At 42.9% G+C, this 21,120-nt stretch overlaps 2 protein-coding genes across 5 annotated transcripts; both read left to right on the top strand.

Annotated features, from left to right (window-relative positions):
* Window positions 1–4,183: 4,183 nt before the first annotated feature.
* On the top strand, window positions 4,184–5,395 carry LOC119065719 (histone H3). The gene has a single exon (XM_037167855.2). The coding sequence runs from the start codon at window positions 4,184–4,186 to the stop codon at window positions 4,592–4,594; it is 411 nt and encodes a 136-aa protein (XP_037023750.1). The 3' UTR covers window positions 4,595–5,395.
* Window positions 5,396–5,479: 84 nt separating this feature from the next.
* LOC119065728 (histone H2B type 2-F) lies at window positions 5,480–15,979 on the top strand. 4 transcript variants are annotated; one of them, XM_053656073.1, is made up of 3 exons: window positions 5,480–6,025; window positions 12,453–15,705; window positions 15,812–15,979. In XM_053656073.1, exon 1 carries the CDS (start codon window positions 5,544–5,546, stop codon window positions 5,922–5,924), a length of 381 nt encoding a protein of 126 aa, XP_053512048.1. In that variant the 5' UTR covers window positions 5,480–5,543; the 3' UTR covers window positions 5,925–6,025; window positions 12,453–15,705; window positions 15,812–15,979. The 4 variants fall into 4 exon arrangements, with proteins under 4 accessions (XP_053512048.1, XP_053512046.1, XP_037023762.2 ...); XM_053656071.1 differs by having other exon boundaries at window positions 5,942–6,025; XM_053656072.1 differs by lacking the exon at window positions 5,480–6,025 and adding an exon at window positions 6,033–10,090.
* The last annotated feature ends 5,141 nt before the right edge of the window (window positions 15,980–21,120 follow it).

The raw sequence follows: 21,120 nt of genomic DNA on the forward strand, positions 1-21,120 counted from the left end.
GAAAACTTTCTCCCTCTCTTCTACCCACCCCTCACTGTATAGTACAGGCAGTAGTGTTTTCAGTAAAGGGGAAGTTTTTAATCCAATGAGCAGTATGTTAAGGGAATGAATTGTCTCAGAATGGGATCATGAAAGAAGCTCAAAATCCTGTGGCTTCTCAGTTTGGCCCAGGGCTGCAGGCTGCTCAAGACAAAAGGGAATCAGGCGTCTCCTCTTGGTGGGACCTGAAGCCCTGAGGGTACTTGAATCAAAGATTAAGTCCAAACTGTCTTCCCGGAACACATATCTTAATTTAGTCCATTACTTTTTAAATTAACAACAAACCTATGAACATATAAAACATTAGGAACCTAATAATTCACCTGTAAAACATTTTCTTTTGCCTGCTTATTTCCTATGGTGAATTTGAAGCTTCTCAGGCCTGTGTTTCCCCCGTCACGGTGCTGAATTATAAAATTTCAGTGCCTAATCTTGAAACTGCTGATTCTTATTAACAATGGTAAAAGAAACTTCAGAAGTATTAGGAAGAAATAGTCCCTCTTCCCCACCGCTGCAGCAAAGCAACGGTTCTTCTGCATTATAAACTTGCTTCTGATAAAGTAGCTATTGAGAAATATCACTGAAATACCACTCTATTTACCAGTGTGGAGACTAGGTGAAACTGAACTAACACGGACCTGAATTCTGTTATTAAAAGTGATTTCTAAGGGAACCACACATCACAGGTTGTTATATTTTGACAAGTGTTACCTGTGTGACAGGATGGTGAAAAGCTAGGAAAATTCCTGAGCAAGCAGAATAGGGAAACTGAGATAAGAAAATTAAACAAGGCCACACAGTTTAAGCAACGTATAGCCAGCTGATGATTGCAAGACCTTCTCTCCCGGAACCAAGGACACTTGAGAGTGAATGGTTTGTGTCTCTCCTCTCTGACCAGAGAACACCTAGCTGAAATCTCTCTGGTCTGGGAAAAGAGAGAACAGACACCCAGTTAATGTCACTTGTGCCAGTTCAAACCAAGGTCAGACGAAGTCAGGGGAACAAATAACAAAAACCCCATTAAAAGCCAGACAGACCCAAGATAAAAGTAAAACATAACCGACCAAAGAATATTCCCACACCCCTGTATATGCTCATTTTGACACATCAGCATGAAAAATGCACCTGAAAAGCTAATGAATGTTCTGCTGACAGCTTCCCCTATGATTCTCACCCACAGAAAAAAGATACGAAGCCCTCAGGACAAAGACTCAGGGTGTTTAGCTGTAGAGCACGCCCCTCCCCCTTCCTGGGCATGAACTTTTTACTTCCTCCTAAACTCCAAGGGTCCCCAGGAGACTTGCAGCCAGGGGACCACTGGGCAGCCACAGCTGGCCCTGGGCTTACCCCTGATCCTGTCTTCAAGCCCCCTTGTTTTCTCTCACTTTGCTGTGAGCTAAAAGCAGTCCTGCTGGCTCACCACTCCTTTCCTGTAACTTTTCTAGGGAGCCAAAGCAGAGCACTGCCTTGGCTCTCTCCTGTTACTTCTACCCGAAGTCCTTCCTTTGTTTTACTGTCCCGGCCTTAATAAATGTACTCTCAAAATCACCTGGACTCCTGTTGTGAAGTCTTTCCTACACAAAGTCAAGAACTCACACACTACAGGCCGGCCTGAGGCAGACCTGCTCCAGGCTGGTCCCTGTCCAGTAACACATATACTTCTTAGAAGTTGACTATTCTGATTGATTATTGTATTTGATATCTTGTCCTGGAATTAATATTTAAATTTGCATCTCTTTTCTGAAGAGTAAAAATTCTTATGCAATTCCTTTATTAAGCCAGAGAAAGTGTCTTGGGATTTTCTTTTCTATGTCCTAAAGGTAAAATAAATCCCATGACTTTTGGATTCTATATGAATACACAGCTTGAGAATCTTTTTTTTTTCCATATAAAGTGCATACATTAGAAAAAAGAACAACCCCTGCCTCCCCTGCCAATAACAAAAACAAAAACAAAAACATTGCAAAGAAATGTGACATTTGGGCTCGCTGCTTTGGGCTGTCATCTAGATGCCATAATTTCTTCTGATTGGAATAGTTCAGTGGAAGAAGTTTGAGACACATTAAGTGATGTGATTACATGACAGGAAAGTTCATCAGAGTTTTAAAAGGTACCCCGAGTCTGATGAAACTGGAAATCCATTATCATTTCATTCTCTTACTTTAGAATATTATGCAGGCCTGGTTACTACCTGAGACAAGCCATAATTTCTCTGAGGCTATTTCTTTATCTGTAAAATGAGGAAAGTAACATCTATTTCACAGAGTTGTGATTAAATGTGATGGTGCATAGAGAAGAATTTGAAAATACTGATTTGTGCTCTATAGATGTAAGGCATTGTTACAAACCACCACAGGAAGGCGTAACAGCTATTCACATCAGGTGTAGTTTTGCCTGACATTGGAGATCTTTTCTCTAGAATAGGAGATTGCTACTGCCCCAGGGGCTCGTGGAGATACAAAGACACCAAATTGCTACATTGTGTTTAGTGTTCAGGAAATCCCCTCACAATCACTTATTTCACTTTGACTTCTGCGGGAAGATAATCATGCATATTGACTTCAAGGTAAGTTGTAAACTTTTTTGGCTTGCTTTAGTTCTCAGGTTTGAGTTTTTACAAGGTTTGGATTCAGTGCTCTTTCAATAAAACAGGCAGCTGTCTCAAAATTTTATATTTATTACAACTTTAAGCATTGGTAACCTTACATAAGTGCTGTTTTATGGCATGCAATTTTCTGAGCAATACTTCAAAGCATATGAAATAATGAAAAGGTCTTTGATCTTCAATTTCCTCATAGAGAAAGCTTTTAAGCCTTAGAAAATGCCGTAGTGAAGGACATATGCGGGCAATTTAGTAATTTGTTTTGAGTCTTTAACTTTTAGTCTGACTGAAATGTAATTGGGCCATTTAGAAACTATTCACCACTGTAAGGGAGGAATTAACATTTCTGGTCTTATCTTTGATTTGGGTTTCATCTGTAACACCTACATGATCATTCAAATGGATTGAGAGAGCAGCATTCCAGTGGGAAAAGGCTACAGAAAGGCAGAAGACTAGGCAAGTTCCACCAGGTCAGCATAGGCCTTGCACGGATTCTGAAGTCAGGTAAATGCAATTGAAACTTTTGGTTCCTTCCATTAAGTATTGTTTTGCTGAACCTCAGTCATAATGCGCTTAGCACAGTGTCAGGCACTGAGTAAGTATTAACTGTGGGAAAGGCATTACAGTAACTCATGACTGGAAATACAGGCTGTGACCCAATCTGATGTGGACACTGGCCCGCAGTGTCCGAGTCATTATGGATGAAATGAGACATTTACACAGACTACTGAGTCCTGCGGAGGAAAAGGGACAGCATAGCTTCTCTCAAGCGGAGCAAAGCCTTGGCTCTTGCAGTGACTGGCCTTTATTAGGTTTCTCTGCACATTACATGATGGTCCTCATTTACTATGCACAGGTTGCTGTAGATGGTTACCTTTTACAGAAAACAATGGACCAATGCCATTAATCACATCCCAGAAGAGGGATATTTGCAAATGAAAAGGCAAAAGTGGTTGAACCAGTTACCCTGGTCCTAGGAAGGTTTAGCACAGATTTTAGGAAGTTATTTTGCAGTAAATGTTTGCCACTGGGGGCTGGGCCCACACCAGGCAGAATAGTCTCCTATACTAGTCCATGGGAGGGCATACTTGTATTTCTAAGAAACCTGTTAAAATATAAGCTCCAAATGTGCAAAACCACTTTGTAATGTGCTCTTATAAGAATTACACCAATTTAGTCCTGGCTGGTATAGTTCATTTGATCGAGTGTGAGGGTCACCAGTTTGATTCCCAGTCAGGGCACATGCCTGGGTTGCAGGCCAGGTCCCCTTAGGAGACATTGATGTTCCTCTCCCCTTCTTTCTCTTTTCCTTCCATTCTCTAAAAATAAATAAATAAAATCTAAAAAGAAAAAGAATGATGCCAACTTAAAGGGAAGATCTTTTTGTAAAGAGATTAGTGTAACAATATCCCAGTAAGGATTGAAATCTAGCCAATGAAATCACAGTTCTGAAAATTCCTGGTAGCTTTTTGGCCCAATCAAGGCAAGGTTATGTGTATAAATAAGCTTGTCTAGGCCACGTAGAATAAAAGCGGCGGCGTCATGGCGCGTACTAAACAGACTGCGCGCAAGTCGACCGGTGGTAAGGCCCCGCGGAAGCAGCTGGCCACCAAAGCGGCTCGTAAGAGCGCACCGGCCACAGGCGGCGTCAAGAAGCCGCACCGCTACCGCCCGGGCACCGTGGCGCTGCGCGAGATCCGGCGCTACCAGAAGTCGACCGAGCTGCTGATCCGCAAGCTTCCCTTTCAGCGCCTAGTACGCGAGATCGCGCAGGATTTCAAGACCGACCTGCGATTCCAGAGCTCGGCCGTCATGGCGCTGCAGGAGGCGAGCGAGGCCTACCTAGTGGGGCTCTTTGAAGACACCAATTTATGCGCTATCCACGCCAAGCGCGTCACCATCATGCCCAAAGATATCCAGCTGGCTCGCCGCATCCGTGGGGAGCGGGCTTAAAATGCCGGCTTAAGCAAACATCCAAAGGCTCTTTTCAGAGCCACCCACGTTTTCTTGAAAAGTGCTGTACCGGGTTTTCACTTACGCCGTATCACATCATACCCCAGTGTTGTGGGTAATGGTACGTTTATCAAAATCCTGATTTGGTTCTACCAGTAACATTTTCGGAGGTGCTGTCTCAATGTTAGCATAAATATGAGTGCATAAGTTAACATCTTTTGGAAAGCAAAAGTATTTTCGGATTCTCTGGGTTTTAAATTGTGGTTTCTGGAGCCATGCTGGATGTTAGGTTAAAATCCTTGTTTCCCAGGTAGTTCGTTAGGATTTTAACTAGTAAGAATGGGGTAAGAGACATGGTAATGGGTTCGTAGATGCGTAAGATCCCGAAGACGGGAGTGAATAGAGACCAGTTACTTACATTACTAAGCCTTTTATTGGTCGTTTAAGAAGTATGTAAGTCCAATTTTTACTTTAGTATGTTCCTCACTGCATAATACAGGTGGCATAAACCAAAATGGAAACTTCAGGGAAATAATGCCTGGAAATTTAAAATAAAATGCACAGAGCAAAACTGCAAGACTAAGATACTTAACGTGCCTAGCCGGCGCTGCAGATCCCTTCCATAAATTAGTCTACCTGGAAAGTGAAAGCCAATAGCAAACAAGGCCCCCAAACTAGAAACTATCACTTGACATAATTTACTGGTTAGTGTGAAGTGGGACATTTTGATTGGCTAACAAGACTTTTGTTTAATGACCACTGAGGGAAAGCGAGCAGTATCTTATTTACATGAGCTCCACCTCTGTGACGCCACTGTTGGAAGTTAACCAATGAAAACTCAGTACTGTGAGAGTCTTCATTTGCATGTAGGCTCTATAAGAAGCGCGCAGCTAACTCTGTTGTACTCGCGGTTGGTTCTACTGGTGAGTGGCGTTTGATTCTCGTGGAAATGCCGGATCCTGCAAAGTCAGCTCCTGCTCCCAAGAAGGGCTCTAAAAAAGCTGTTACGAAAGTGCAGAAGAAGGATGGGAAGAAACGCAAGCGCAGCCGGAAGGAGAGCTATTCTGTGTACGTGTATAAAGTGCTGAAGCAAGTTCACCCGGACACCGGCATCTCTTCCAAGGCCATGGGCATCATGAACTCCTTCGTCAACGACATCTTTGAGCGCATCGCCGGCGAGGCTTCCCGTCTTGCGCATTACAACAAGCGTTCCACCATCACCTCTCGGGAGATCCAGACGGCTGTGCGTCTCCTGCTGCCCGGCGAGCTGGCCAAGCACGCCGTGTCCGAGGGCACCAAGGCGGTCACCAAGTACACCAGCTCGAAGTAATAGTGCGCAGGAACCATAATAGAACAGCTACTTTTTACCCCAAAGGCTCTTTTCAGAGCCACTTCAATTTCAAGAAGTAGCTGTAAACGCTTGTAAGATTGGTAAGCTGTTGGATAAGTGGGTCGGGCTCGTGGTCAGGGTATTTGGTTGGGTCTTAGGGTAAGCCTGGGACTGTGATAAAGGCTACTTAGCTAATTAAAACTAGGGAATCTTCTGTAGTTCAGTGGTGCCTAGTGGTATGAGTCTTAGTGGTATTAAGTGGTTTGTTCTAAGTGGTCGGCACTTAACTGGCATTTTAGTAGAAGTGCACAGAACCCGGAGTATATCGTTTCAACCTTTGAGTGGTGAGGGCTCTTGCCGCTCCGTGTCCCTAAGTGTGCTCTTCAAATAGGTGCTGAAGCTTTTCTCTACCGCCTACAGATGGAGACTTCCACTTAACCTGCTTCTAAAAGTCCAACCGATGAGTACAGATGTAGCCACCTTATCCTATCTTGCTCAGTAACTACCAGGCATCTTGTCCCCCACTCCATGGGCCATCTGGCAATAACCAGAGACACATGCTCGTCATCACTTGAGAAAGGGGTTCTGTGCTCACTACTTGAATTTAGCGGGTAGAGGCCAAGGATGCTGCTATAGTAAGTATCCTGTAATTCCTAGGATGGCTGGTAAACAATCTGGTCCCCTCCTGTGTAGTGTGAGAACCAAATTCCTTTCAGAATTTACTTAGTCCTTATTTTAAGACTTCCCTCACTCCTACCCAGCCAATACTGTTGGTGAAAGCTGAGCAGTACACAGACTTCCCATCTCTGCAGGAAAAGAACCACCTTCGTGCCTTTGAGACGTCCAGGTGCCTCCCCTGGAGCTTCCTGATGAGGCGGAAATGGGCGATCGTCTTTTAGTGTCCCCAGGTGTTTTGTTCTCAATTGGGTTCTGAGGGTAGGATGTACAAAAGTCCACAGTTAACACGTGGGGTGAGCTTTTAAGGACCTCTCTTGTTCAAAACTTGCATAACTCAAGACTAATTCTGACAAAGGTTTGGTGTTTTACCAAATAAAATCTACCCTCAAGGCAAAGGAAATTCTTAGTTTCCAATTCACTTGATTTGATAGGCCTTGAAATGAGGCCATTCTTGACAAATTTGGAGGAATTTACATGAAATCTTGTGCTTAAAATGAATTTTACTAAATTACAATTTAGGAGTTTAAACTTACATCCAGTTAACAGTTGTATAGATTGGACTGTAATATAATTCTCACTGGTAAACTGGACTTCTCAGTGAGTCATCTTATGATGGGAAAATTCACTCAAGAAATGAGGCCAAGGTGTTCTATCTACGCAGTCAAAGAGTTATGTCTAGTCTCACCTAGTATCTTAAAGTCTAGATGCTCTCTCAAGTACTAGGACAATATTTCTCAGTTTTTTGAAGCGTTAGAGCATTGTCAATTTGCTCACTTAACCAAAAGCTGTCATTATCCATTAAAATTAAACCCTAATTCCTTATCCTGAAACTAAAGGCCTCCTACCAACTGACCAAAACTTCAATTACTCTTTTTCACCAGTCCTCCGTTTTATACCTCTCTTAAACATCTCTTTGTGCTTCTATCATCATTTTTTTTTTTTTTTTTTTTTTTTTTTGGTAATCAGCTGTCCTTCAAACGGTTCAAACCCTATCAGTCTGCTAGTTCTTTAGAATCGTGCTCAAATCTCTCTGTAAAGCCTTCCCATCCCATTCTAGTTCACAGGGAAGTCTGTTCTTTTCTCTTAAGGTTTTGTTCTTTGCACAATGAATTCACAAATCATGTAGCTCACAAATCGTGTAGCCTTGTTCCTTATCTTTTTCATTGTTTTTCTTGTGTTTTCTTTGACTACTTAGAATCTTCCACAAAGTCTATCTCAGTGTCTATTATAAAACACTTTCTCACTGAAAGTTTGACTGACTGCCCAGGCCATAGATGTAGAACCCAAATTGATCTCAGGATGGAATTTTCAAGTATGCCAATAAGTACTGTCCTTCATTTTTTCTTGCTCCTTTAAGCTGGAAAATTCTTCTGAGTACCTTTAATAATTGACCCAGTTAAAACTCCTGTTAGAGATTTAAAAATCCTGAGAGGGGAGATAAAGTAGGGCATTTTATAGCTTCCCTTCAGCCAATGTAGGTTTGTGGCCAAAACATGAGATTAGGGTGGAGCTTTTGCAGCCTAGGGTGAGGTGCTGCTTTTCCAATGCTGTAAAAGCAGGATGAGGGGGAAGGGGCATTTCAGCAGATAAAAAAGGGGAATGGAATAAAGATGAGGATCTTTACATAATGGGCCCAGAATGCAAGCAGTGGAAGTGTAGAAACTGGTTTGCCTGATCAGGTCAAATGTCATCCAGATTGGTAAAGTCATCTTTTTAAGGACTAGTCAGTGGACTATGGTATGTATAGAAATTTCTAAAAATGACAGTTTAATCTTCTGTGATGACTTTTAGACAAATATTTCATTTTTTAAATGGGTGCATTTCCTAAAAGTGATGCAAAAGTCAAGCAGGCTCTTTAGACAAATCACCTGGTTTGTAGTGTAGCCCTTCTCTTTTATCAGTGAGATTAAGGCAAGTTTTTCTGTTTGTGTCTTCATCTTTAAATTGGGGTAATAGTAATTCTTACTTCATAATGCTTTTATGAAAGGTAAAGAGTAAATACATATAAAAATGCTTAAACTCGACAATAAACATTTCCAGTGTTAGCTGTTGTTGTTAGTAGGGAAGTCCTGTTGAGTGTTAGGCCAGTTTTTGCATCTCTGATGTACCAGTGGTAATATCTACTAATTCAAGATCGTGTACAAACACATGTTGCATTTCTCCCATCTTCCACCTCTAATTTAGAGAAGATTGACCAAAAAAAAGTTGGCAGATGGGAGAAAAGTTCAAGAACAATTATTTAAAGATCTTAGAAATTTAAAATGTGGATATTGATACAAAAATTCAACAACAGAATTGAATACAAAATAGAATAGGAATAGCTACAAGAAAATAGGGAGCTGAAAGATGAAGCCCAGAAAATCTTCCCCCAAAAGCATGCAAAAAGATATAAAGATGGAAAATAAGAAAAGAAAATTCAGATGTTACAAAAACAAGATTCAGATGTTACAAAATTTATCCAATAAGAATGTGAGAAGGAAAGAATAAACATAATGTAAGAAATAACACACAGGTCTACCAAACAGTGTTCAAATTAGAGCTATTTAAATTATAAAGTTTGTGACTAGTGTCCCCAAAGTTATGCAGGGACAGCCTAAGCAGCCATACAGAAAATTTCTTGCAGGAAAATTTTAAAGACTATTTCACAGAATCATATTTGCATACATCCTCAGACTGTGAAGTCCCATTAAATGCTGGGCATAGAAAGATAAATTAAAAGGTCCTTCACCTAGAGACTTAATGTTAAATTTCATAACACAAGAGTTAAGGAGATGACACCCTGGGAAAATTCTTACAAAGAAACAGGAATCAAGTTTATATCAGACTTATTTCAGCAATGCTGTATACATGAGAAAGTAATAAAACAGTATTTTTTTTTAATCTAGGGAAAATAATTTAGAAACTAAATTTCTATATCCAATTAAACTATTATTTAAGCGTGGATAATTTTTAAGACTCTTTTGAAAGAATTTCTGGAGTTATATTCCAGCAAGAATAAGAAAAAATTCTAAGAGGAAGATATGGGGATGAATCAAAGGTTCAACTAACAAGATACGATACACATACCAAATTACCTGCAATACAAATTTAAAAAGAAATGTGTCATAAATGATATATGTAAAGTGTTGTGAGGTCAGATACAGGTATCAATGTGATAATCAGGGCCACACGAGAAGCATCGATTTATTGAATCTATCAGATCTGTACCAAAATTTCTCCTCTGTTTTGATTAGTAATTCAAGTTTGAATTTTAAGATTTTTGTTTAGGTAAGGCTGTGATCACAAAATATTTTACATTTATGTTCTCTGCTCCACATTTTACTTACTGTTTTGAAGAAACAAGAACTCAAAACTATTAGAGTGACTTCAAATACAGACATCTTTTTGTGTGGCTACCCCTCCTCATTAATTTTTTTTTTAAATCTGGAATTCAAATTCTAGGCTATTTGTCATGGGTTGACAAGAGTGAAGAGAAATGAACAAGCTAGGTAAGAATTACATTATATTCAGGAAGAGGATATGGATATCATTATTCTAGAAGTTGTTAGAAAAGCATAGGTTTACATATATATAAACAATATACGAAGCTTGTCCAAAAAATATCCAGCCACATGATGAAAAATAGAAACATTTATTGAAGATACCAGAAACATTATACATAGCACAATGATGCCTCAGTCCCCTTCAAAGTAGGCACCTTGGGATCTCACACAGTTCTCCTAATTGCCATCAGCTGCCCTATTGTATTTTCCTCACTCTCATGGATGGTCTGAAATCTCTTCCCTTTCAAAGGTGACTTTAGCCTTGGCTGGTGTGGCTCGGTGGACAAAGTGCTAACCTGTGAAACAGGTTGTAGGTTGAGTACCAGTCAGGGTACATGCCTAGGTTGTAGGCCAGGTTCCCAGTTGGGAGTGAGAAGGAACTGATTGATGTTTCTCTCCCTCTCTTCTTCCCCCTCTCTAAAAATAAATAAATAAATAAAATCTAAAAAACCAAAAAAAAAACTAAAAAAACCCCAACAACAAAGGTGATTTTAGTTTTGGGAAAAGCCGGAAGTTGCAGGGTGCCAAATCTGGGCTGTAAGGGGGCTGAGTCACCTGGGTGATTTGATGTTTTCCTAAAAAAACTCTGCATGAGATGTGATGAATGAGCAGGTATGTTGTGATGAAGCTGCCAATCACCATTTGCCCACTGTGGCCTTTGGAATCATCCAAATAGTTTCTGTGGGGAAATGTTCAAGCTTAATGCAAAATTTGATGTAGATTCATTTTGACAGCCACACAGTACACATGTTCTCTCAAGAGTATCTGACTGACTAGTATAGTGAAGTTGTCATTGTTTACGCATGTGCATTCCAGTCCACTCTCCTTGGCTGCCAGGTTTCATCGATGAGCAAACCAACCGTTCTCACTATATTAACAATGGCTGGACTTTTTCTGGACAGACCTCATATATGTATATGTATAAAAAGCACTAGAAGAGAGATATTTCAATCCCCAAAGCAGCAATTCAGTAAGTGATCATAAATTGTTTGCTCTTAGACATAACACTCATGCGTATATTCAGATGAATGTGCATACAGAAATTTTTAATAAATTAACAATCAGTGGTTATATGTTAGTATAGATATACCTTTCTCAGGGACTGACAGATCAAGTTGACTAAAACTCATTGATCTAGAGGATTTGAAAAACACAGTTACCAAGATTAATCATAACTATATGTAAAATAGAAAAAGTGCGTAATTCCGAAATTCACGTGGAATACTGGTAGAAACTAACCATGTGTGAGATGGCAAATGAAAGCTCAACAAGTGTTGGAAAAAGCTGAAACCATGCAAGACATATTTACTAATCATAATGCAATGAAATAACTGAAAATGCTCTCCCTGATGTATACTGTTAAAGAAAAGCACATGAGTTAAAGGGGGATATCACAATAAAATTAAACACTTTTTCAAAATAGAGCGCCATACATTAAAACCTATGCTAAGAGATCAGAAGAAAATCATAGCTTTAAATTTTACTTATGGGGAAATAGAACTATTAAAAATAGTGTATTAAGCTTTTAACTGAAAAGCTAATAAAGGAGGAAAGAAACAGAAATGAATGGAATAGATTATACTAACCCACTCCCCTAAAGTAGAATTAAGAGATAAAACAAAAATCTGGTTCTCTGAAAGGAAATGAAAGGGTTAATTCTTCAGTAAATTAGTACTGAAAGAGAAACATTATGCAACTATCAGCAACATGAGACACAGAAGATATTGAAATTGGTATGTATGTTTGATAGATATTTTTGCAAATATATACAAATATTTAAAATATGAATAAAATCTGCCCTAAGAAAAATAGACCATCTGAATAAAATATAGCTATAGGAGACACTGAAAAGATAGGCAAATAGCTACCCTTGAAAAAGCACCAGGCCCAGACAATTTTACCAGACTTTGAGAGGAGAGATTAATATTTATATTATATAAAGTTGATGAAGATAATGAAATAAGATGAAAAGCCACCTGCTTGTATTATGAGGCAATGACACTGAGAGATTAAGTTGTTAACCCCTGCAAGTTAAATAAAAGTGTTTGGTACAAACAAATCATCTATAAACATTAGATATCATGGGGCCACAATACAAGATTTCAAAGTGGAATGAGAGATAATTAGGGTAGGAAACTGCAGTGTAAGGAGCTATTAAGTGTAGGGTAAAGATTTCAATTGTAGTTTATTGTGTCCAAAGCCTAAGAAATTTTAACATATGATTCAATTAAAGTTAGAAAATGATTATTTTCTAAAATAAATATGGCACTTAGAACCTTGTTGTAAATACCTATTTCTTCTCTCCAAGGCTTTACTCTGCCCTTCCAGAAGAAGACACAGCCACACTCCACCCGACTGCTGTTTTACTGGGGACCCTGTCAATGCTTCCTTCAAGTTAAATTACCTTCTCCGAGAGCACCGCCTGTGGGAAGTTTATTTCTCCAGAATGTGTAGACCAATTATTTCTAGTGTTTCTTAGAGATATTTTACCTCCATTAACGCACAGAACACGTTTGGGAATCTCTCCCTTTACCATACGCTCCCTCTGCACAACTTATTTTCTATCCTCTCTAAGGGTTAAGGAGTACTACGTGCTCAGTGTGATAGGGAGATGAGAGGGGAAGGCAGGGAGAGATGAGCTACTTACCCTTTGGGGATTTTGACCCCATATTTAGAAATGAAGCAAGAAATGAGGACTGGAGAAAGGACAGCAAACAGTTCTGTTGGCCCCATTTTACTGCATTAACGAAGAAGTCTGACCCTAAAAAACAACCTTGTTATGGAGGCCCGATTTTAAACTTACAGCATTTTTTTTGGACATCCTGCCAAGCTTAATATATAGTTCTCTTAGGGTCTTTTGGTTTTTACACTATTATAACAATGAGGCTGATAATAATTACTTCTTAAGCTTCTAATGATACCATTTACAGTCACTCACAAAAATGACGAACCTGGAAATCCACAAAATGATGAACAAAATTTTTAGAAAGAAAATTATAACTGTTGTGAGATATTAACAGTGATATAAATAATGGGGTTATGTCATGTTCACGAATGACAAAAGTCAATATTACAACAATGCTCCCTCCCTCCCTCCAAAGATATACAGACTTAATGCAATCCCATTCCAAATCCAATATCACAGAAGAATTTGATGTAGTTGATCACTCTTTCTTGAGACACTTCCATTTCTTCTACCTCATCAGCAATTCCTCATGAGCATCCTTTGCTGCTAAATCATTTACACGTCCTTTAAGATTTGCAGGTTCTAGGGTTCAGCCTTAGACCATTTTTCCGTTTTCTATCTGTACTTTCTGTTTTCACTGTCTCTTCTACTTTGTTTGACTCTGAACACCACATACAGTGTATGATTCTCAAATTTTTATCTCTCGTCCAGGATTCTTCTGTGAGCAACTAAAATGTCAAATAGGAATCTTAGATGTCCAATATAAAACTTTTGCTTATTGCTACTCCTCTCTAGTTGTTCCCAATTCCTCTTTCCCACATTCCCTGCATTTAATCAGCAAGCTTTTTTGGCACTTCCTACAAAATGCAATCTAAATGCGACCACTTCTCAACATCCCAACTACCACCATACTAATCTAAGCTACCATTCCCTCCCACCTGGATTTGTTTTCCTTGCTTCTCAACTGTTTGTCCCCTGTCTCTGGGGGTCTGCAAATAAGCCTGGTGGCAGTAGGGACTGTCAACCCCCCTTCCAGCAGTGGCTTGGAATCCCAAGGCAGGTCTGGCCATCTTTGGCTCCTGGGCAGGGAAATTCCTCAGTCCAGAAGGCGCAGAGGTTTCTCCCAACTGAGTAAGGGAGCCAGGAAAGACCCAGAGTGAATGCAACTGTTTTCCCCAAACCAGGTGAGCCACTTCAGGGATTCATTCCTGTTAGGAATCCTCTGAGTGTTCGGGATGGGCCTGCACTCTTGTAGAAACTACTGTGGTCCCAGAATGAATTTTAGGGCTCTCCCTAGGGGGGCTGCAACAGGAGAAACAACTGATCCACTTTCCTCACAACCAGTGGCCTGTTTTCCAAAACTCTACTCTGGGGTGTTCTGCTTAGGTCGGGAAGCCCTGGGGTTTACAGGGTGAACCAGGAGCCTCTCAGATGAAGCCTGAGTAGGTCCAACCGGCCCTGGGTATCGTCCCTGCTAAATCTGAGGGCAAAGAGGAAGAACTCGCCTCCATCCCCCAAACTCATCCACCCACCCGCCTCCCTACTAGCTGCATTAGTCTCCTCCAGGCCTTTGTTCTCAGTCCTGGAAACTTGTCATCTGGGATAAAACAGGCCTTGTACCCCTGAGAGAGAAGCCCCATGGTTCCCCAGTGCATTTCAGAGCAGCCCTTGAAGAGCCTGGAGGCTTCCTGCACACTGGCCTGCTGCCTCTGCCGGCCCGGGGATCAAATGGTGGAAGGACCAGTAGGAACTTGGCCTGTACCTGATTGGGTTGCCATCCCGCACGCTTCACCTGCTCCCACCCTGCCGCCGATGCCTCCGGCCGCCTCTTTCTGTGGTCCCTCCCCTAGGGCCCAGATCCTGGGTCCCGGTCCTTCCCCTTGCTGCGGTAGCCCAGGCCGGGCTTCTGCGGAGGCCAGACTGAGCGCTCAACCTACTCCCTCTGCACCTCCCAGCAGACCCTGCGCGAGATGGCCGGTCGGATTCCTCCCGCCCCCGCCCCGTCCCCCTCTCCCCTCCCCCCGCCCAGGCCCTGGCCTAGGTTGGGGTTTTTCATCTGCATGGTTCCAGAGGCCGCAGCCCTTGCCTATGGCTTCCTACAATATTTCCTTCCTGTTGCTGCGGACCCAGCCCACTCAGGAGGTGGCTTCTCACACCTGCCTGGCCTTAGTAACAAGGCAAGATTTCGGGGGCGGGGGAGGGGGGGGCGCTCAGAGTTGGAAGCTCTTTTCAGTACTGGAAGGAATCGGATGCCTGCGACCCCTCGCTTTTCTCTGCCCGCACAGCAGATGCCGCCAACGCACTCTAGCACCTATTCTTGCCCCAACCCGCTCTAATGAAGCCAGAATTCCTCACGGGGTCTTGGGGGAGATTGCAGAAAGGGTGCGCCTGCCAGTTTTGCTCAGCTGGGTCCTTGCACACGCGCGCCCCCTGGCGGCCTCCTTAACAAACTCAGGTCTCAATGTGCAGACCACAGGGTGGCGCCAGCGGCCTTCCGCGGGACATGCTCAGAGCACCCCGGACCACACAGGTCAGAGAGCTATCACAGTGGCCTGTCCATCTCGCAGCCGGGTTCCAGCTACTAGTTAACTGTGGAGCCAAAAAATGTATTAATGACCTTCTTAAGTAGCTGATTTACAATAGAATTTTAATGATCGGTGAGTGGCAAGCAAACCTGTGAACTGAGAAAACTGAATATGGATTTACAATATTCAGTTTTGTGGGGGAGGTGGGTGGGGGGTAAATGAATGAAACAATTTCTTCTAAATTATTTGAGGAAATATAAAACACCAATTTATCTTCAATGTATTCCTTTTACTTGAAGACACACCCTAGCCTATTGTGATGCAGCCGAAGTCACAGATGAATAGATCAGGTATAGAGCTATGCATAAGTTTGTTGCCTAGATAAAGTAAGGTGATGTTATCAGTATTTCTTACTTAATCTCTCTTTGCCTTGTTCTTATGACTCTTCCTCCACAGCCAGAGGAAGTATGAAGAAGAGGGAAGGTCTTGAAATGAAAGTCGTGGTAAATTCTGCTATGTACCAGGATTCAGAACATCTCAACATGAGCCAGTGTATCTACTTCTAACACATAGCTTTGCCCCTAACACCCATGAGTATAAAATAAAGAAAGACTCAAAAATTTATCTCTGGCTTACAGTGCCTTTGCGTCTTTGGTACAATCAGATTTTTTTCTTTACTCCCAAGGTGATGTATCATGAGTTAGGATGGGTGAGAGACATGCCTTTCTTTTGTAAACTGGGAAAGGGTGTGTGGGAAAGAGTAGGTGGAAAAGGAGAACCAGTTTTGAACATTTACTGCAGGCATCTTCTTAGGCCGTGCAATATAATGAAAGAGTGCACAGGGAGGTTGATGATTTGGACCGTGATTCCCTCAAGCAGTTTGCTTCTACTGCTAACTAGTAAAATTCTAAAACCTGACCTTAATTTAAAGACATAGTTTATTTATTTATTTTTAGAGAGAGGGGAAGGGAAGGAGAGAGAGAGAGAAAATCAGTGTGTGGCTTTCTCTCGAGTGTGCGCCCACTGGAGACCCAGCCCACAATCCAGGCATGTGCCCCAACCAGTAATCCATCCAATAACACTTTGGTTCACAGGCCAGGGCTCAATCCACTGAGCCACACCAGCCAAGGCATACATTTCAAGTCTTCACCTTACTGTGTTGCTCTTGGTGAAGAGCAACAGGAAGTGGGCTTGCCCTTCCACTCCATGGTTCCTGGACCCATATATTCTTTCCATGGGGGTCACAGTGAATATACGGCATCCTGGAGAATGGTGCCTCCATTGTATCTTCCAGATGTTCTTTCGGCAGACTGTCCAACTCTTCTAGGCCAGCCAGTCAGCAGTTTCTGGGCGGTGCGGTATATGATCTGCCCAAGTCCGGCGGTCACGGCCGCGCCTGCACTTTCACTCCTGCTGGCCTGGTTAGATACTCTGCAGTGCAGGACTCCATGCCTGAGGATCAGGCATTCGGAAAGCCCCTGGCGAGTGTGCTGTGTGAGCCGGGGGTGGGGCAGGAAAGGCAAACCCATACCTGGAGTACATGTGGATTCCTGTGAGAAAAACACTGATGGCCCTTCCAGGATGGAGGGGGCCCAGTGTAGCTAATGGGATACCAGGTAGCAGGTGGTATCCCTGAGGTATAGAATCCCAGCAGAGGCTCAGCCTTGGTCTCTGCTGCCGGCTGGTGCAACACTTGGCAGCAGTACTAGCTGCGTGAGCCTTGGTGAGAGTCAGTGGTGTTGGGCCATGTGTAGTCTCTCTCTGTTATTGTAGCTGGTCTGCTTCTGTTTCCATTACACTGAGTGTCTCTTACTTGGGAGATGTTCTCTGCTTAATGGACGATAAAAAGATCTTCACACTTCATGCCCATGGCCCTGTACCCATCCACATGCTTCCACCACAGACATCCCTATTCTTACTCTTCTAATCTTCCTTCTATGTGCCTCGATCAGCCAGTCAGGGCATTTGCTCCCACCTGGAGTCTGGATACAGTCTCAGCTGGGGTGATTTCTCTGTATGCACGAAGTGGGTGACTTAGTTTGCCACCTGAAACCCTGCCAATTGGGATGACTCGACCCACCACTACCTTAAAAAGCCTCCGGTGAGTTGCTGTAAATTTTCAATTTGCAGCCTCATATTGAATTGGTCCATTTTAAACTTTTTTCCTCCCCTTTCAGCTGGTCATAAGGGATGCCCATGTAACCAAAGATGCTGGTAGGTGCCATAGGTGCCTGAGCTACCTGCTCATACAGTTTGTGCCTTCATGTCCTGCTTTGTCTCAAAAGTACTATTTTTGTTAAATTGTCACTAGGCCACCTTGACCTTAGGACTTGGAAGATCTAACTATACCTAGCTCATGATGGGCGGTTCTGTCCTCATTGTCACCTAGTGATTAAAAACAAAATAAAACAAAAAAAAACTTCTCTGTCCCTACCAGGGCCCGAAAGCACACTAAAAGTTGTTTTTCAAAAGACATCTCTGTTGCAGATGGCACAGCTTTGCTCTGGAATCACAGGGGGATTGCACTATGCTTCTCCAGCTGGCTCTTGCCAGATTCTGCGCAGTACCTTTTCTCTCCCCTGATACTCTCAGTGCCACAAAATTCGCTGCATTATCTGGCCCAAGTGGTAGAGGCTTCCTGCATTCCAGCTTTGACCTACTGAAAGCCTGTTTGTCCCATGGTGGGGCAAAGTTGTAATGGCCACCATAATGAGAATATATGTTAAGACTGACAAATGAAGCAGGCAACTCCATAGACTATAATACTGTTCACTGTAGAGTGATTTACTTATAGGAATATTGGGGTGGAGCAGAACAGATGACCCAGCAGTCTGCATAGATTCTGCACAGATTCTGCACAGAATCACTACAGTGATTCTTCACTGCAGATTCCTGTTGCCGTACTTTTTTTTTTTTTTTTTTTAGTATTATAACTCAGGTACTAATGACTGACAAGACAAAGGAACCAAGGGTGCAGTGCTCACCATACTTTCTGGTGGTCTTGTGATAGGCAATTGCTTATAACAAATACTATTACTGGTTTGATGGTCCTGCCATTCCAGCCATTAGTAACAAAAATGTTTATGGCTCCATTTTAAGGAGCACAGATAATCACCAACCAGAGAGCTTTGATAAGGACAGTGAGGCGGGTCAGAGGTCAAAGCCTGAAATTTAAAAGTGAAATGCAATTGCAGGCACAGAGATGGAGCTGTTTTATGCACACCTGCATCCGTACCCTCTTCGGTGCTCCAGGTCCTGTTCAAAGCTGGCAGCCTTCCAGCGTTACCTGATATGGGCCCAAGAAGGATCCTCACACATGAAATACTCTGCTTGTAAAGCCTGCAAAGGCCACCAAGTGCGATTTCTTTGAAGGTGGGGGACAGGATGCAATAGTACGGTTTTGAGGCCAGGCCCTGACTACTGGGCTTACGGATGTGGTAGCTCCCTGAATCTTTCAGAGTTCATCTCCCAGCCTCTGGAGCACCAAGTTTCCCCAGTGTGCTGCTGCCACTTCTTGCTCATCTGGCCTGATTAACATAATGCCGTCAATGTGATGGATTAATATGAAGTTCTGCAGGATGATGAAGATGAGGTCGAGTTGGCTTCAATCTGGGACAGAACTGTATATTGTATACTGTACATTCCATGTTAGTATAAATTTGTGATTCAGACAGAAAAGAATGCACATCATTGGTCACATACCACGTGCCTGAGGCCACACCAATTTTCTCTGGTAGAGCTACTGTGTCTGGCGTGGCAGCTTATGATTGTGGCTACTACTTAGTTGAGCTTGCAGTTATATCCAGAATCCATCGAAGCTTCTGCAGGGACCAGTCTGCTTAGTTGAATAAAGGCATAATTGGGGTCACTTCCATCCTTTAGATTTGTACCATCCTGTATGGTAGCCATTAGCCACATGTGACCATTTAAGTTCAAATTTATTAAGCAAAATTAAAAATTTAGTTCCTCAGTCACACTAGCCATAAAGTGCTCAACAACCACATGTGGCTTGTGTCTCCAGTTCCAGATGGAATAAAAATAAAGAGGAGTGGCCCTGGCTGGTGTAGCTCAGTGAATTGAGCTCGGGCCTGCGAACCAGACAATCGTGGTTCGATTCCCAGTCAGGGCACATGCCTGGGTTGCAGGCCGGTTCCCTGCAGGCCAGTTCCCAGCAGGGGATGCGCAAAGGGCAACCATACATTGATGTTTCTCTCCCTTTCTCCTTTCCTTCCCCTCTAAAGATAAATAAATTTAAAAAAAAAAATAAAGAGGAGCGGATCCTTAAATGTATAGGGCCAAGGACCAAGGACAGGGCACTCTGCTTCTGGAGAAAGATTTGAGGGCCCACCTGGAGAAAGTGTGAGGTGGTCCCAGGCCTTGCTCAGACCCAGCTCTCAGGCTTGGGGAACAGGCAGGCAGGCCTCGATTCGGGGGACATCCAAGAACAGATAAAAGCCAGAGATGAGGGCAGACTGACATGCAAATTGTTCAGTGAAGAAATTGATATAATCAAGTGAATTTTTTTAAGCATTGAAATACATATGAGAAAAAAAGATTATGACATAATCTCTGTGACAAAGATTATGAGCATGGAAAAGTCTGGAGAGGAAACACAGGAGAGTGGGGGAGGGGAAGCACTTCGTGGTGCCCTAGCTTCAGCCCAGGTCATTAGTTCCCTGCCTCTACCCATGTCTCCCCTGACCCTCTACCCTAGGGAGCCCTTTCCCTGAAATCCTCCTCCCTCTGTGGGTGGAGGGACTCTCTGCTGTGGCGTGAATGTCACTTCCTGCTTCAATCTCCTATTTCTCAGGCCAGTGTCTTCTACAGACAGTCCCTCTCCAGAGGGCCTTCGGGACTCTTTCCCTATGGGCCTCACCCCTGCAACTCCCCTCCTTTCTCTGTTTCCCTGTCCCATAAGACAAAACATTCTGTGCAATCAATGAAACTTCTGCTGTTACATAGGATCATGTCCTTTAATAAAAATGTTGGAGTTGCTGGACTTCTGTTGAGATGGTAATTGCTGCACTGCTTCCTGAAGGTGAGGGTGAGAGGACATTCTCATTGTCCACAATCTAGGGAAGCAGTGGGCTCAGGTGCGCTTCCATCTGCTTCAAGTCCCAGGTTGCTGGAAGGTGCTTTCAGGTGGCCTGGGCGTTGAAGGTGAGCCCGGCCACGTGGAGCCAGAACAGGCTAGGCCGGGCTGTGTCCTCGTTTGGTGGTGAGCTACATTTTTTTTAAACCAAATAATCTAGAAGTATGTTGCTAGGTTTGTTTATCCCCCCCCTTTTTTTTCCTAAGCTTTGGTAAAGTTATATTCATACATGTCAGTTTTATCTCAGCTTGTTTTGTGGAATAGCAGGGAAACATTTTGTCTCCAAAATGGAGGCCAAGCAGGAGAGGAGCATATCTTAAAGCTAGTTCATAAGCATCCAGAAAACCAGAAAGGTAAAGTAAGTCTGTGACAGGTCAGAGCTGGGGCTTTGTCAGGTCACTGCCCCCTCCCCACTGAAGCTGCTCCTTGCAGTGCCAAGCTGGGCGATCTGGAATTAATGTATTAAGAAAAATAGCAGTTACCTTCTGCTAGTCCTTAGGGTAGGGGACAAGGACAGTCAAGCAAGATCCTTGGTTATCGCTGCACACGGAGAGGTTATGAAAAACCTCAAATGGAAAGGTAAAAGTAATGCACCCACTTCTCACGGCGAGTTACTCTTGGTGAGATGTGCGGGCACGGCCCCTGCCAATGTGCGGACGGAGGGGAGAGCTGA

This window comes from Artibeus jamaicensis, unplaced genomic scaffold, assembly GCF_021234435.1.
Source record: "Artibeus jamaicensis isolate MK-2021 breed Jamaican fruit bat unplaced genomic scaffold, CSHL_Jam_final scaffold_1689, whole genome shotgun sequence".
In the NCBI taxonomy this organism is placed as follows: Eukaryota; Metazoa; Chordata; class Mammalia; order Chiroptera; family Phyllostomidae; genus Artibeus; species Artibeus jamaicensis.